The sequence below is a fragment of the Paracoccidioides brasiliensis genome (genome assembly GCF_000150735.1).
Source record: "Paracoccidioides brasiliensis Pb18 unplaced genomic scaffold supercont2.1, whole genome shotgun sequence".
NCBI lineage: Eukaryota > Fungi > Ascomycota > Eurotiomycetes > Onygenales > Ajellomycetaceae > Paracoccidioides > Paracoccidioides brasiliensis.
The window spans coordinates 2,011,643-2,028,841 of NW_011371358.1; the positions used below are offsets into that span (position 1 = coordinate 2,011,643).

Consider the following 17,199-nt stretch of genomic DNA (forward strand, 5'->3'; position numbering starts at 1 on the left):
TGTTTTGAGGTTCTACAGCTCTAGCTGATAGCTGGCAGCGTTTAAGAGGAGTGTCAGCCTCCTTTAGATGGAAGATGGCGGGTCAACGGACTCATGCGGATTTGCTGCGAGAAGCAATGCTGTGAGTTTGCCATTCTTGATTATTTTTTTTTTCCTGTTTTCCTTTTCCTTTTCCTTTTCCTTTTCCTTTTTTTAACCCAAACCCGCGGACTGTGTGGCAATGGCGATGAGCGGTCAAGTTAGGGGAACCGAGCCTTGGATATTCATGGGTGTTTGTTTTCTTTGGGAAGGGAAATGGTTCCTCTTCGTATCGCAACTACCGTTTGGCTGTTGGTTCATGAAAACATCATCACCATTTATTCTCTTCCCATCATACGCCGAGTACATCGGGAGTTTTCAAAGCTAACATCCAGAAGAGAAAATGGTGACGGAATAGGTTCTACAACCCCACCAAATGGGATCTTTACGACACCAAATCCAGAATTCACCGATAAACGCCTCCCAAGTATAATACCCAGTTATTTTCAGGTTCGTGGTTTCGATTCTACTAAAGAATACGATTCTACTAAAGAATACGATTCTCTTGTACATCCTCAAATTGAAATGGAGGCCAAGGCTTCCTCTGACACTGACTCGTTATCTGAGTCCATTGTCATGCTGGAACGAGATCAGCCCTCCCCATCTCAATCTGAAAAGCCATCAGAGGAGGATGCGTTTTCGAACATCAGCTCGTTATCCAACCCTCCCCTCTCTGCTTCTTGTTCCATTCTACAAAAGGAACCAGAAGAAGCTGAGAATGGCGCGCCTACTGAGAAAGGAATGGGTTCTATCTGCCGCGCAATAAAGAACCTGCTGTCGCAGAATTCTTTAAAGATTGGACGGCACACATCAGATCCTGTTCCTAGCAGCATCTCACACGATCCTGTCTTTGCATCTCACTTTGCTAATCCATGTCTCCCTACTTCCCCAACCTTATCTCCTTCTAATCAATCTTGCCCGCTTTCCAATTCGTCTGAAGAGCTGGCGAAGCTGACTGCCAATCAACTACGAAAGAATACACCCCCGCTCACCCCACGAGCAATGTCATCGAATGAAACTCCTCAAGCGGACGTAGTGGCCCGTTCCCCTGCTCATAGCCATCCTGAACCGACACGATCAACCCTGCAAACCCCTAAACCGTCTTCCTCTCACTCTACCGCCTTATCAGAGAATCAAGGAATTCCAGTAGGCTCACCTAAGGGGAAATTATCTGTCAAAATATCTGAGGGAAGGGGATTGCGCCCAAGCTCTGATCCTTACGTTGTCTGCGTCTTTGAATTGAATGAATACATTTCAAAGGGTGCTCAAACTGAGGAGCCAATCGAATTCGAACTCGAGAATGGAACAAATGAGACGCTATCATCTGTACCGATCCAACGATCCAACAGTGACTCAGGTCGCCCCATGGCTATCCCAATGAAAAGTCGACAAAGTAGTAACAACAGCATGTTGGATAGTCATGGCCATAAGGGGCTAAGTGAGGTTACAGATCCATTGTGGAATCATGAAGCCGTTTTGTGCGTTTTGCTTCTTTTCTTTTCTACTCATTATCCTTTAATTATTGGCAAAGCCTATGCGCGTCCTTATCTTACTGACCTTATTACTTCTAGTGATGTCCTTGGGGATGAATCTGAAATTGAAGTTTCGGTATACGATCGATCGAACCACGAAGCGTTCTTGGGTCATGTAAAGTTGCGTGTCAGTTTTAAGGAAGATAATAAATCAATAGCAGGATGGTATCCTCTAGTGGTTCGTGATCGGGGTGATGGCTATGTGTCGGGAGAGATACATCTAGAAATGAGCTTTCAGAAAACAGACAAGAAGCAGTTTGGACCAAATGATTTCCAAATCCTTAAGCTCATAGGGAAGGGAACGTTTGGGCAAGTCTATCAAGTGAGGAAAAAGGACACCCAGAGAATCTACGCGATGAAAGTCCTTTCCAAAAAGGTGATCATTCAGAAAAAAGAAGTTGCCCATACACTTGGCGAAAGGAACATCCTGGTCCGGACTGCTATGACGAATTCTCCTTTCATAGTTGGTCTCAAATTTTCTTTTCAAACACCCACAGATTTGTACCTTGTCACAGACTACATGTCTGGAGGGGAGCTGTTCTGGCATCTGCAAAAAGAAGGGAGATTTCAGGAAGCTAGAGCGAAGTTTTACATCGCTGAGTTGATACTAGCTTTGCAGCATCTACACGAACATGACATCGTGTATCGGGACCTCAAGCCAGAAAACATCCTACTTGATGCAAATGGTCACATTGCGCTCTGCGATTTTGGTCTATCCAAGGCAAACTTGACCAAAAACCAAACGACAAACACGTTTTGTGGCACAACAGAGTATCTTGCCCCAGAAGTTCTCCTTGACGAACAAGGTTACACAAAAATGGTGGACTTTTGGTCTTTGGGTGTACTGGTTTTCGAAATGTGCTGCGGATGGAGTCCGTTCTATGCAGATGATACGCAGCAAATGTATAAGAATATCGCCTTCGGGAAAGTGAGATTTCCCCGCGATGCTCTCAGTTCTGAGGGACGCAATTTTGTCAAGGGTCTCCTTAACCGAAACCCGAGGCATAGACTTGGAGCTTCTGATGATGCCAGAGAACTTATGGCCCACCCCTTTTTCCACGACGTTGATTGGGAGGCCTTAGGCAAGAAGAACGTGGCCCCTCCGTTTAAACCGAAATTGAAATCAGAGATGGATACCTCCTACTTCGATCCGGAGTTTACAACTGCGCTGGACCACGCGACCTCCCTAAATGCACGCGCCGCTGCACTTGCAGCTGGCGCCATGCCAGCATCAACTCCCATATCTCCGGGAATGCAGGCCAATTTCCGAGGATTTACATTTGTCAATGAAAGCTCTATGGACCAACATATGAAGGATGTCCATATGGAGGGAAGTTACAGGGCAGATGATACCTGGGTAAGACAATCACACCGTCCCATAGGTAGTGGAAGGGCAGAACATCTTATGAGCGGCATTGTGAAAACGAGCGAACCCACTGAAGGTGCTGGTATTTTTGGCGATGAAGACCACCACTTCGATATGCAGTGACGGCCTCCTCATACTCTACCTACCTAACTAGCCCTCCAAGAAGAATGAAAGAAACAAAGACAAACTATGGGACATCCGATTCTTGTGTTGCACATAATGACTGCTTGTCTGTACATGATCAGAACGAATATTTACCAACCCTTTTTTATAACTATTTTCTTATTTACTTTTCTTTCGCCCCTTTCTTTATTAATGCTTCATCATTTTCATGTATACATGTGGGGTTATATGCTTTTTTTTGAACCCTCCGGAGGTGTTGCAAATCAAATCATTCTATGAGTCGCAAAGCAAAGAAAGTTTTTCTTTTCTTTTCTTTTTTCTGTGCCCGTCTTCACATATCCAAAATGCTTAATGATGCCTGTATGCCTCGTCAATGCCTTCCTTACCTGATTTAGACACCGTTTTAATCGCAGTCCTAGCCTGAGGTGTCGTGTTTCTATTATAACTTTATATATGTGCTTTCAAGAACACTTTTTCCCACTTATTTTCAGTACTTGCATTGCGTTGCATTCGATTAACTGTGGGGAGAATCTTCAAATAAGGAGGGGGCGTGGAAATTTGATATTTCCCTTCATTTTTTTTTACTCATTGAATGAAGCTTTGGTTTGCCTGTGTTTTCTCCCCTATTTTCTTTTCATATAGTTATTAAATGATATCACTTTCCGCTTTCCGTATTCCGTCTACCTTTGAATTCGTTACTTTTGTCCTTTTCCCCCGGTCCCCTATTGATCCGTTTCAAAGAGAGACAGATGCATTTCTGCTGTTGTTCCTCTACAATATGTCTGGGAAACCTCTTTTTCCCATTTTTCATAATCCACTCTAAGTGATTGTGGCTGAGGTTTTTTTTTTTTTTTTTTTTTTTTTTTTTTTTTTTTTTGGTATTTTATGAGTGACAAAACATTATCAAATTATTTCATTTTATTCTCTCTCAATTCTTCTTGACTTTTCCCTTTTCAGATGGATTAAAGGCTAGCATTCTTCAACATGAAGCTTCTAATGTTTCTAGCAAATGATAACAGTTTTGGGGAAGGAGACATCACAGTAATAATATTAAGCTGAGATGGATACATAATTCATGAACCAACCCACTTACCTCTTCGAAGCTCACAGTTAATGGCAGCCTTAATACGATAGAAGACATGAAATGGAACGGCATACTCAAGAAATGGAAAGGTAAACTTTTGTATAATAAAATGCACTACATAATTGTGACATTATTGTGCATATCCTAAGACAGCTTAGCTTGGTCTCCAGTTTTCTAAATCTTCTGGCAATTCATGTTCCTTGCTTGAAATAGGCATCTCCATAATTACTCCTCCCAATCGCGTGGATCTCACCTATCAAGTACTGCGATGCTGTTCGTAATGCTGCAACACCGGGGTATCCGGTAACCTTTTATGCGGGCGATGGCAAGAGGGAGTCGGGAACATCAAGATTTGGGGATAAGTGGTGCGCAGCTAACACTGAGATTTCTCATAAAAACTCTCAAGCATTTCTTTAGCTATTGTATCATCACTTTGTACACGGAATTTCTGTGGGATGGTTGGTTCTTCTATTCGGAGGAGCTAGCTAGGTTATTGCTATATTACATACAAGCGATCACGTGTGGGCGGGGCGGTCGCTAGGGCAACGCCACCCAGGCGGGCGCCGCTACAATTTCCGGGTGAGGATGCATGTGTCATGCTTGATTTTTGTCCTCACTGGAACATATCGTGAAGAAATTACATTCTGTGCCTCCAGACAGAGACAGTTAAGTTCTATTGATGAAGAGAAACTTCACACCAATTAGAAAGTAATTGATTCAGTAAAAGGAATGAAAATGTAGAGGTCCGGCCCGGATTCGAACCGGGGTTAATGGAAGTTGATAAACTTAAATCAAAATCCACTGTGATAACCACTACACTACAGGACCGCTAGACGTTTTGGGACTAAAATTCTAATGACATTTATAAAATCTAAGGTTTTAAACAAGGAAAAAGCTGCGTAAAAGTGGGATCCCCAAAGACAGGGTATCCCCTGCGCGATATACCATGACGGAGAAGATAATGAAATATTCAGTGCTTATTGCGGATTCGAGGATTGCCACAGCTATTGCCAATAGTTCAGTCACACTTTGAGACCGGAGCATTTTAATATCTAGATTCGCCGACCTGCTGGCAATGGCGTGTGTGTTTTGCTTGAACATCTGATGAAGGTTGATAAGAACCGAATGATGGTCATCCAAAATAGTTCTTCCGCGTGCATTACAGACCGAGTAGTGTTTCATTTTCAAGATGGTTTTCGGTGGCAAGGGGTGGAGTGGAGGCAATCATAGCAAGAATAAGCAAAGCCCGATTGATTCAAGGAGATGCCACAGTCCACAGCGACGAATGGGAAATATAATGTTGTCAAGTCTTTCCAGACCTTACAAAATGAGTACCGCGTCGTTTCCGTGTATCGCAGGTTTTGAACAACACACAGCAGCGTAGTGGGCATGGCTCGATGCTGGCCTTTCGGCGCATCCGGTTTTCGCGCTGTGAAATAAGACTGGGTCAATTTCATACCTGCAGCATGAGGATCGATGAGTGCTGGATGATTGATGTTCAGGTGTAGAAGTAACGCCGCAAAAGCACTTATGCATGGGGCATTCGATGATTCAATGATGGTTCAACCTATTTGGTATCCCACTGTCTATCAAATGCAAGATCCCACCACACAGTCCGGTAGAACTTCCAGGCTGACTTATACCTGGTTATATCTCGATCAACATAAGCTATTTGCCCGAGCTCGGTTTCGGTGCTGCAAGGAAACCGCTCAACGCTGAGTCCCGAATATTATTCTTGTTCGATCAGGTCCAGCCAGCCCCTTGGAACTTTAGGTCCACTTCTTTTATACTCCATAATAAAAACGCCAATATCATCAAAGTTAGCAGGTATCAATGGTGTGGATTATTGGTTCCTGTAACCAGCCCCACAAATAACCTGAATACTCGAGTGGCTTCAGTTGACTCAGTCACCTCATATATTCCAAGTTTAGTGAGAAAAGCGGAGAAAAATGGGTAAGAGATGTTAGATAACCATCAACATGTTGCTAGTAACTAGTGTGTCTATTAGGCCTGGCTTAAGGTCACGGGACTCAAGCAGCTCAATGCCATTCATTCATTCATTAGCGCCGGGGTAATAAGGGGGATTCCAAACGTCACTTTATCCTTTTGCCCACCCTCGACGTTGTTGACTTCTTGTTAACCTCTTCCAGGTTGTGACTGTATGTAAAAGCGGAGCAGACAAAGGAGGCGGAGAAGTAGCTCCTCACAAACCATAACCTGACTGACACCTTGATGAAGCTGATCGGCATCATAATTGCGAGTTAAATCCGTGCGGTCTGTGCCCTAACTACCGCTCTTTTGTACCCCTTTTTTCAACCTCGATCTCCCAGTGGTTTGATGGCTTTTTCAACCCCGCAACTTGACTAGTTATAACCATAGAAGGCTATATTTTTTAGCCGCCCCGTAGTGGGCCTATCGCAGGTTTACCCCAAGGACTTGGTCTCCACCATGAATCGATGCAAGCGCCGCCGGTTCCCAGAAACCATCCCATCCATCGCCGCTGATTGATGCTTCCTTGGTACTTGGTATCTGTTCAATTTTTGCCCAATTGTTTTTGAAGGGAATAAAATTAATTTCTCCTCTTTCGGCTTTGCTCCTTTAATGAACAAATATGGCCATTGTGATGAGATATCGCTCAAAGGATCACCCTTATTTGTGGAGTCGATCGTCAGGGCTTGTCAGGCTCGTCGTTTGCGACCAAAAAAACAAACTAAGCCCGTTGCTCTTTTCATGCTTTTACGCTATTATCGCCCATTGGTAGCTCTTCTTTCTTCTTCGCAATCTTGGCTTCTTCTTTTCTCATTCCTACTCCCTCATTTGATTCTGTGATAATAAATAACCGTTTTCTCTGGAAAACTTGCTGGGTCATTTTTTTGTTATGTGCGCTTTATTCCCCTCTTTGTGGTGTTAGGTAAAGTGCAATGAACGCGGTTACGAGGAGAGCATCAGATTCCGGGGGTTATGGCATACGATCGGGATCCATATCGAGGTGAGGTTCCTAGCCGTCGAGCCTCGCCTGTTTATCCCATTCCCGTACAGCCTGGGAGCCCTTCTCCCAGAGAGTTCTCGATTCCACATGCCCTTAACGGCAATTACTCCAATGCGAGTACTCCTGAAATCTACTCTCCTACTGCTGCGTCTACTGCTAGCTTCACTTTCCGCTCGCTCAAGTCAGTGCAATCGAATCCGAAGGAACAGTTGCCTTTCTCAAAGCCGTTACCACAGGAGGTCTTTGACTGCATTTTTTCACACCTTCACTATTCTCACTCAGCTCCTAACTCTGGAGGCTGCGTAACATGCTATATGAGAGATTTGTATTCTTTGTCCCTAACCAGCAGAGCATGGGAAAAGGCTGTGAGGGGAAAGCTGTAAGTTGGCTCTGTACTTGGTAGATCAATCAATTGCTAAACATATTAGATACAACAAAATCTATATCCAAGGTAACGACTCGCCGGCCCAACTCAAGAAATACAGATGGAAGAGAGGAAGTAGATTAAGGTTGCTGCGACGAACGCTTAGAGAAAGAAAATTACTGGCAAATGCAGTGTTCGAGATCAGAATACCGGATTTCGAGACGGCAACAGGAGGGCATGGAAAACAAAACTTTACGGTACAGGAATACCGAGACCTCGTTGCATCGGTCGTGATGGCGTGTCCAAACTTGGAGCGCCTGTTAGGCCTGTCGCTACCATATAACCATGAGTTCGATCGTTTGACGCATGCGCTTTCGACGCGGAAGAAGCTCAAGGAACACGCCTGGATCATCGGAGGAAATCCTGTAGCTCGTGAGCTGTCAAAGGGACAAACTTCAGAACTTTTGGATAGTGGCCAAGTTTTTCAGTTCCTCAACCACCACACCACATGGTCGCATCTCGAGACACTCCTGTTACATTCTCTGAATTCTAGCGGAATACTAGAACACGGTGTGTTCCTGCGGATGTTCAACTTCTTGCCGTCTCTACGCCACTTAATAATTACGGGTTTTCATGCAAATGACTTTACAGATCGTACACTATTATTTTTGCCTCCCTTAGTATCTCTCCGCCTTGAAAATCTTCCAGGTCTGACAGAAAACGGACTAGCACATTATACTAGGCGCCCAGAGGCCCGAACCCTCGAATCCTTAACCCTGATAGAACAGAATATTAGCTCTCTCCTGATTATCTCTCAGATCCTTGCGTCTTTGAGGAAACTGGAACGGTTCAGTATTGTCCAGACCAAGACCGTACCAACACTGCCCGATGATGGGGTGGTATTCCAGCCGCTACTGGCTTCACCAGCTCTGAAATATCTCCATTGGGATGTGGCCTGTCCAGACTTGAACATTTCACTAAGCGATTTTCATTCTTTCCCCCCTGTGTCATCGCTCAGTAAATTCAATACAGCCAACTCACATCTCGCACAGAGTATCCTGAGTTCGGGATTTCCGAATCTTGAATCCCTTCGCGCTCCCTTTGACGTGGACCCACTGGGGGCAATACAGTCTGTTTGTCGACCTACGCGGAATGGTCAGATCATGGTTCCTGCAGACCGATATTCCCTCCCCCGCAGCTCGCATGGATCGATTACGAGGCGACCATTAGCGCTGCCCGGTGGAAACAACTTGAGTTCAGCTCGCATACGCGGCCAAACTCTCATCGACAAGTCGTCTAAAGATAAGGAAACGGGTATCAAGATCGTGGTTAGTGATCATTCGGGAGGATTCAAGCTTCCATCTCAACCCATATCATCCGATCCTACCCCTGAGCTTGGAGTGGACGATAGATACAACATTCTCGGTCCGTTGAAAAAGCAAGAGCTTGCTCCACCTGAGGAAGAATCGCAGGGGATAATGGTGCATGAGTTTACACTTCCATTATGCATGGGGAGAATCTGGACATCGCCCACTTCAACAACAGCCAAGGCACCTCCCCGCTTTATCCTCACCCCCGATATCCCCACCTCAGATGCAGACGGAGGCCTAATAAGTTGGCGTCATTTCCTTTCCGCAAATCAAACGCTAGCATACTTCGCTTCATCATCGCCGTCGTTGCCACCGCTCACTGGCAGAACAGACACCAGTTCAACTATGAACGATGCCTCCTCTGCTACCCCTTCTCCGCCAGGCACGTCTCTATTCGGTTCCTGGGCTTCCGGGGGCGGTAGCGGGAACAACCATTTAAATCATAAGTCAAGTCGACCGCTGTCTCCACGGTCCACATCACCTATGTCCCCGACGACGCTGAAAGGAAGTTCCCAAGGTATCACTGGCGCTGGAGGATCGCCATCCTGGACTATCAAGGAGACATGCGACGGATCTTGGAATCGGGGACATAAAGGGGGGAAGGACTGGTGGTTTCATGTTGAACGGGAGCGACCGGTCAACACCATCTCAGCAGATCTTGTGAGGTTGGAGCAGCTGTTTTGAAGTAAAGAGCACTCTATTTTTTATTTCTTTTGAGATCTTACCTTTTTTTTTCTCTTCTTATTTTTGATACATCCTTGGGGTTTGTTATTATTATAATGTGTATTTTTAATATTTCATATCGTTCTTATTTCACCGTCTCTTCGTCCTGCATCTCCTCTATTTTCAGAATAACCCACGTTTTTTTTTTTTTTTTTTTTTGAGCTGTTCGTCGAAAGGCCTTCTCCAAGAGGGACTCCCTTCTAAAACAACAGCTTCGAGCCTCCCGACTCCATTCCATTGCGGGCTTTACTTTCCTCGCCTGGCAGCACTATACCCACATCTTTGTATTCCTTCCATCACATCGTTTGCCCTCTCGATTTCGATTTCTTTCCCTCTTCGGAACCAAGCCGGTCCGGACCTATCTTTTCACCAGTGGATTCATATAATATTATTCATTTTACCGACATCATCTTTGCTTTTGGGAAATATAGGAAAGTTTTTGGTTTAACTACTACACCTCAAAACAATGTTAGATGATATGATCAGTATCTTGCTAGGAAGAGTTTGTGTAAATTGATGCAGGCGAGATATGATCTCGCGGCCTATCGCTAACTGACCATGATTTTTTTTTTTTTTTTTTTTTTTTTTTTGCATATTATTCGTCCAACGCTTATCCCTTAGCCAAGTGAAAGTACGGTACACATGAACAAGACTCGATGAAAAGAGATGAAATTAAAGCAGCATCGAGACTGATTCAATAACTTTTAGTATAACCATTGGCTTCAAATGCTGTAGTTATTCTGCTTATTCGTATACACGAAACAACTAACTGATCACCAGAGAGGGAATATACGAAAGAGCAAAGGAAAAATATATTAAACATAAATGCCTGCACTAGTATCCTTCTTCTTCGCCATCACCTCCGCAATCGCATCGACATAATGCTCATGGCCAACTTTATTCATACCCTTACGCAACGCAATCATTCCAGCCTCCACACACACAGCCTTCAACTGCGCACCACCAAATTCATCGGTACTCCGGGCAAGTTCAGCCCAGTTGACACCATCATCGACAGCCATCTTACGCGAGTGGATTCGCAGGATCTGAGCACGTGCTTCTTCGTTAGGGAGCGGGAACTCAATCTTACGGTCTAGACGGCCGGAACGCAAAAGGGCCGGATCAAGCACGTCAACACGATTTGTAGCAGCAAGCACTTTGACGCGGTCGTCGGAAGCGAAACCGTCTAGCTGGTTGAGGAGTTCAAGCATGGTACGCTGGACCTCCCTGTCACCTGATTTTTCGGAATCGAAACGCTTTGTGCCTACGGCATCAAGTTCGTCGATGAAGATGATCGATGGGGCCTTTTCCTTGGCGAGGGCGAAGCAGTCACGGACGAGTTTTGCGCCGTCTCCGATGAACATCTGCACTAGTTGGGGCCCGGCAAGTTTGAGGAATGTGGCGTTTGTTTGAGCGGCGCAGGCGCGGGCAAGAAGAGTTTTACCAGTACCAGGGGGCCCGTACATGAGAGCCCCTGTGACATAGAAAGAAGTAGTTAGAAGTGTAAGGCGTTGGGCTATGTCAAAATGGTAAGGAATCAACGAACCTTTCGGTGCTTTAATACCGATCTTCTTGAACCGCTCAGCTTCCTTCATTGGCCATACCACTGCCTCAACAAGCTCTTCGATTTGCTTATCCAACCCGCCCACATCTGTGTACTTCTCCGTTGGCTTCTCATCAACCTCCATCGCCTTGACTCGGCTATCGTATTCGGCTGGTAGAGTGTCCAAAACAAGGTATGAATCCTTATTCACACCAATAAGGTCACCAGGTTTAAGTTTTTCATGATCGACAAGACCGATGAGAGGCAGGAAGATTGTTTGACGGGTTGATGTTTTGATGACAGCTGATTTGCCAACTCGAGTGGCGTCTAGATCGATATTGGCGCCTTCTTCGGCAGCTTCCTTTTCAACATCAAGATCGAGGAGCTCAACCACGTTGCCTACGAGATATGGAAGTTGTCTGGGAAAGAAGGGAGGGAAATGTAAATATTAGTCACGGTATAAGATAGGGAGCGCGCTCTGGTCTACATGCTTAGAAATCTGACGTTTGCGGCGACCAAAGCAGCATACCGGTTATTCTCAATCTTATCCAAATTATCCTTTATCTTCTCCTGCATCGTGTGCTGTTCATGGGTCAGCCGCTGGAACTCGCTCTTCATGATCCGCATATCGTTCTCTAGCAGTTTCCGTCTGTTGATGATATCTCTCGTGCTTGATCGCAGGATCTCTTCGTCTATTAGGCTGTCCTCCTCTTCTTTCTTATCCGCCTCCGAATCATTCATTTCGGTATCACCGTCCTTGTTTGTTTTCTTTCCATCGCCCTGGTCCTTCTTCTTGTCTCTGTCTTCACGCTCCAGATCATCGAGATCCTCAAGAGTCGACATAGTGGCGGTTGACAGATGTGAGGTTCGGTGGTGGGAAATGGGGAATTATCGCGTATGTCCGGGGTAGGGTTTGTCGACGTCACTAAGAGATAATAGCTAATAGTGTACAAAACACAGGATGCAGATAGAGGGAGGCAGAATTGGTTGGTTGTTTGACTGTAAATGTTCAGTTGATGTTGGATGCTGTTCGGAGCTTGAATAATGAAGGTAGGTCAAGCTGTTCCTGACTGGGACTAGTTAACGGCTTTTGTTTTGTACGTAACGCTCTTTTGGCCTAGATCACGTGTTATTTTCTATACGACAGGGACAGGCCTTCCCGGCTTTATAAACCGTCTATATATTTCTCTATGTTCAATAAAACTCCTGCGAATCGCATTTACACGATGGGCCTCATATGAAGGAATTTATCATGGACAATCCCGTCAACTATATCCTATTCAAGACCTTTTCCCGGCCATCCTTGAGCAGCATATATCGAGACATGAAATCGTCGTGATTTACTTTTTTACCATATTAGATGTCGGAATTTGTCCAGAGTGTCTCCTCGAGGGGAAAGAAAGGGGAAAATAATATAGGAAATGGGGGGGGGACTCACTATAGCCGCCACATATCCTCCTCTTTCCTGAAAACGGAGAACGACCATGAAGCATTCTCCAGTTGTCGAAAACTGCATATCTGTCAGCAAACTGTCTGTGGAATGGATGTTACAATGGGAATTGGGAATGGCTGCCATAGACATACTCATCGGGGAACCTGGATGCAGCTGAAACCAACGCTCCATATCCTTCCGCATAATAATCTCATTCCATTTCCTGGCTGCGATGTACCATTTGTTAATTTGCTCCGGCGGCGCGTCAACTAAGGGACTTCTATCCTCATTATTCCATCGGACCTGATACAGCTCTCCTGTAACCGGATGGTGGTTGAGGACTGGGAACGGTCGAGCTGGTTGCATGCAGACATCTTCGTTGCCACTAGCATGCCCGCTTATACACTGTTCTGTTAATACCCTGTAAGCTTCTGGGTCCTCCTTATATAGGGTCTTTGCAGCCTCGAAACCATCGACAAGAAGCGATTCGCCGCCAGAACCGTCGGTGTGGGAGAGCATATGGAACATTTGAAGGCCTGCTGGATCTGTAAAATATGTGGTGTCCGTGTGCGCGCCGAGACCCTCGGCTGTATATGCCATGTCTTTCAGGGAAAGATCAGATGTGAAGTCCCAGAATCCACCTGTCACGGTTTTAGTTTCATATATAGTACTGTGTCTAAGGTTGTTGCGCTTAAGAGCTCACCGTAATGTGTATGTCTGATGAATGATATTCGTTCCAAGAGTTTCTCCGTGGCTTCGGGGGTTGCCGGACAGCCCTTGACAAACGAAAATCCCCATCGATACTTGCAGGGCAAATTGTTAGCATACAAGCGGAGATCCTACTTGCTTGCGTTGAAATATGGAACACTTAGACGAACAATATTATCTGTCCATACCCGCACTCCGTCGGAGGAGGACATCACTTCATCGTACAGGACAGTTGGGTAGGCCTTTGGGTCATTGGCCATGACTTGTCTCTCAGAGCTGCCAACGACATTAAAAATCAAAACTAAGCCCGTAAAACAACATCAAGGCAGTTTTTCAATACGTTACCTAAATATCGCAGTCTCAGGTGCAGAGCGGTCTTGGTTAAGATGGTGTTCTGATAGCCAGTTATAACCGTATGTGCTAACATGGCCATCATTTGCCCCTGGTGAATGGTAAGAAAAAGAGAACATAGCCAGGCGGATGGGCGCGGCTAACTTACATTCGATCTCTAAATGATTCTCTAGATTTCTCACAGCTGATGGACGAATATCGACAGGTATCTGAAGGTCCACAACATCAGATAATTGAAGAGAAATGTAAAGTGACACCACGATGAGTAGGTATGATTACCGAAAATGTATCAACAAGTCGCTGTCTCGTGTCAGAATGAATACATTTATTGCACTGGCAGTTATCTCTAGGACTCAGTTAGCAAGAGGCAATACAAGGAGCTTTGATACGGTGATAGGAAAACACAAACCTCAACCACAAACCCGGCCTAGATCAATACGATCAATTCAACAACAATCAACTTAGAAGACCCCAACAAAGCGAATATGCAGATGGATGTAGCATTGCCGATAAAGGGATATCAATGAGTGGCTTACCATTTGCCCGTATTGCCTCCAGGAAGGTCCACAGATACAAGGGCATAATCCAGCTTGTTCACGGTCCCGAACTGAGCAGCACGAACTGCGGAGGGTGCTGCCGGAACATAATTTACGGCGAGTGATGAAAACGTAGCAGATTCCTTAGCACCATACGCTCTTCCAGAGAGGCTAGGAGCATAGGGATGACCTCCTTTGATAGAGCTTAATGCAAGTCCCTACTTCCACGGTTAACCGCCACAACTCTCACCGGCGCCTCCTATCTATCGTTTGGATAATATGGCTGATATCCATGGATGGAACCGACTTACCAATCGGCCCCTCCTTGCCTGGGATAAAACGCTGCTGCTTGCAATCCTGTACTTCCATAACGCATTAGTTTGATTGCGCTGTTTGTATGTACATGTAGTATGTAGTTGATTTACTGCGAGGGTCTGTAAGAGTGGATGTGGGTAGAAGACATCCCACCTTTCATAAACTGCACACGCTGCTCTTTTGAGCGCCCTTAAAGCAGAAGGATTTACGGATGACATATTTTGGGCAATAGTAGTTTGCATGTATTCTTATTGTTAAGGGTGAGACCCTTTTTGTTGTACTGGAACTAAATACCCAAGGTATTCGTTTTAAAAGTATATGCGGTTGTTGTCAGAATGAGAGACACTTTGGTTGTTGGACAGAGGCTGGATTTAGTTTTTATGGTTGGCCCAGTGGTAGTTAGTTAACTACCACCTCGTCTTGTCCTGGTCCCGGGAAGTCATCAGAAACAGCTTGAGACAGCTCATAAACTAGATATGGATCTGTTTTGCTTTGGGGAGAAGATCCAACGATATTTGACCCAATTTTCATCCTTTTAAACAACCATGGGGAACTCCGTAAAGGTACAGACATTAACCCTGGGTTAAACAAGAATATGGAATCTACCTAGTTATGCTAAAATAACAACGTAAATATATAATTAAAGCGGGGAGGTTTCTAGAAACCAAGGCAAATCCTTCCCACTCCCTTTCCAAAGCACAGCGCGTGCAATTACAGCCTACTCTTCCCTCCAACCACATGAACCAGCGCCCGGCCATTGCTTAATACAACCTTGCCCTCCCCATTCTTAACCACAAACACAACCTCCTCAAATCCACCTTCGGTCTTTCCCGTCCTCCATATCTCGGTGATCAGCTTGACACCGGGGATCACGGGAGACGCAAATCGTGCCTGGAACTCCTTGATATTCTTGGGATCGCTGCCACCCAGAGTCTTCAGGATTACGTGCGCAGCCATATTCCAGCTGAAGAGACCGTGGATAATGACACCGCCAAAGCCCATCTTCTTGCCTGGTTCTGGAGTTGCGTGGAGAGGGTTATAGTCTCCATTCAACCTGTAGATGGAAGATTTTTTCAGTCACCATTATAATTTACAGGACAAGAGCCGTCCGAGATATACACACATATATATATATATATATATATTAAAAAGGGCTAATGGAAACCTACCGGTAAAGCAGCGGTGTTTGCGCATCAGTCTGGTACTCATAGATAGCATCCGGCTTCTTTCCCTTGGGAGGGGGATAGTTCACCGAAGCGGGACCTGGATGGACAATATCATCAGCACCCCCTTTCATCCTTTGCAGGACGTGAAGAAAAAAGAGAACGTAACGGTATATATAATAAAAATAAAAATAAAAATAAAAAACCAAATCACTCACCTTTCGGCCCACCCCAATTGCCCTGCCCAACAAAAAACCCACTCCCAACAGCCTTGGAATAAATCTCCCCTGTCTCCTTATCGACAATCCGCTGCTCAGTCTCTACGACCGAGCCGGCCTTCCCCTTGTCATAGACGCCAACAACAGAGCTTCGGAGCTCAAACTTGCGCCCCTCACTGGAGACAGGCAATGGCTTGAGGAATGTGATTTTGCGCTGGCCGTCGACGACACGGCGACTGTCGAAGGCGGGCACGCCGGGGATGACACTTCCGGATTTTTGGGCGTAGAAGTCTGTCACTTCTTGGGTTGTGAGCTTGAATGCTGTGCTTGTTATATGGATTATTAGCATGTATATCAGTTTCAGAATGGGGTCACTTCGGCTGGCCTTTTCCCATTCTACTTCTTTCTTTGCTAATTGGGACATACGGAGGATAATGGGATACGTAGGGAACACGGAGAAGTTTGGATGAAGTTCCTGGATGCGGCATTGATTTGGTTAGCTGGTCGGCTTTTTTCTGATGGAGAGGAAACATATTGAACAACATACGTAGAGGAAATGAAGTTCGTCAGCTTTCGCTCCAATGCTATTTGCGAAGAGGAGGACATCCCTCTTCGTCCAGCTCACGTCCTGACTGGGGAACTGATGACCGACTCCTGGTCCGCTCATTGTGATAGATGTCTTGGATTGATTTAGAAGTTTGAATAGAACTGTTTCGGATATATGACAAGAATACAATAAGCATAAAATATATTACCAGCCGAAAGCTCGATGTTTCCAGCTTTAATAAGTCATGGCTTTTGCGGGGGAGTTCAGCATTTAATGGTTGCGGCAGCCGGGGCTCTGTGCGGTTGAGCCGAGGCAGCGGAGAGCTCTGTGGCTGGTAGCGATGTCAATGCCAACGCATATCGGCAAATCTAGTTCCCTAACCCATATACCTACCCCTGTATGGATATACAATTCTCTAATCATAGCTTCCCGAAATACTCGCAGAGAGCCATATATTGTGGTTTGCGGACATCACAGAGTCTAGCAGGGCGGGAGCACTCGGAGAGATACAAGGCATCTCGACAACAAAGTCGTGTGTATGAAGCAGCTAAGATTAAGCATCAACTCGGGTATCTCTAACCAATCGAGGAGCTTTAGAAATCGTTATCCTATATCATTTGTTCCACATAATCGGACGCCACATTATGCTCCTTTGCCCCAAACGCCAGTAGCCCCTATTCTCTTCCTTTCTCTCTCGTCTTTTCTTCTATGTATCGAATTTCCTCCGGCCAGATCACACAGGATGCGCACACAAGCA

General features: G+C 45.4%; 5 protein-coding genes and 1 non-coding gene across 6 annotated transcripts; 2 read left to right on the top strand and 4 right to left on the bottom strand.

The window, feature by feature from the left end:
- Positions 1–294: 294 nt before the first annotated feature.
- On the top strand, positions 295–3,099 carry PADG_00597 (AGC/AKT protein kinase; the record flags this gene model as incomplete). The annotated part of the gene is made up of 2 exons (XM_010757596.1): positions 295–1,556; positions 1,650–3,099. The coding sequence occupies 2 exons, from the start codon at positions 295–297 to the stop codon at positions 3,097–3,099; spliced, it is 2,712 nt and encodes a 903-aa protein (XP_010755898.1).
- A 1,825-nt stretch (positions 3,100–4,924) lies between these two features.
- PADG_11125 lies at positions 4,925–5,011 on the bottom strand. The gene has a single exon. It is a non-coding gene; the product is annotated as a tRNA-Gln (tRNA).
- A 2,133-nt stretch (positions 5,012–7,144) lies between these two features.
- PADG_00598 (uncharacterized protein) lies at positions 7,145–9,590 on the top strand (the record flags this gene model as incomplete). The annotated part of the gene is made up of 2 exons (XM_010758116.1): positions 7,145–7,551; positions 7,601–9,590. 2 exons carry the CDS (start codon positions 7,145–7,147, stop codon positions 9,588–9,590), a joined length of 2,397 nt encoding a protein of 798 aa, XP_010756418.1.
- Positions 9,591–10,444: 854 nt separating this feature from the next.
- On the bottom strand, positions 10,445–12,015 carry PADG_00599 (26S protease regulatory subunit 6A; the record flags this gene model as incomplete). The annotated part of the gene is made up of 3 exons (XM_010758117.1): positions 10,445–11,103; positions 11,176–11,591; positions 11,702–12,015. The coding sequence occupies 3 exons, from the start codon at positions 12,013–12,015 to the stop codon at positions 10,445–10,447; spliced, it is 1,389 nt and encodes a 462-aa protein (XP_010756419.1).
- Positions 12,016–12,441: 426 nt separating this feature from the next.
- PADG_00600 (trimethyllysine dioxygenase) lies at positions 12,442–14,732 on the bottom strand (the record flags this gene model as incomplete). The annotated part of the gene is made up of 12 exons (XM_010757597.1): positions 12,442–12,515; positions 12,611–12,682; positions 12,757–13,245; positions 13,308–13,407; positions 13,483–13,588; positions 13,658–13,754; positions 13,812–13,872; positions 13,943–14,009; positions 14,073–14,090; positions 14,200–14,417; positions 14,511–14,561; positions 14,625–14,732. The coding sequence occupies 12 exons, from the start codon at positions 14,730–14,732 to the stop codon at positions 12,442–12,444; spliced, it is 1,461 nt and encodes a 486-aa protein (XP_010755899.1).
- A 493-nt stretch (positions 14,733–15,225) lies between these two features.
- PADG_00601 (uncharacterized protein) lies at positions 15,226–16,562 on the bottom strand (the record flags this gene model as incomplete). The annotated part of the gene is made up of 5 exons (XM_010758118.1): positions 15,226–15,568; positions 15,684–15,777; positions 15,896–16,216; positions 16,322–16,370; positions 16,443–16,562. 5 exons carry the CDS (start codon positions 16,560–16,562, stop codon positions 15,226–15,228), a joined length of 927 nt encoding a protein of 308 aa, XP_010756420.1.
- Positions 16,563–17,199: the final 637 nt, after the last annotated feature.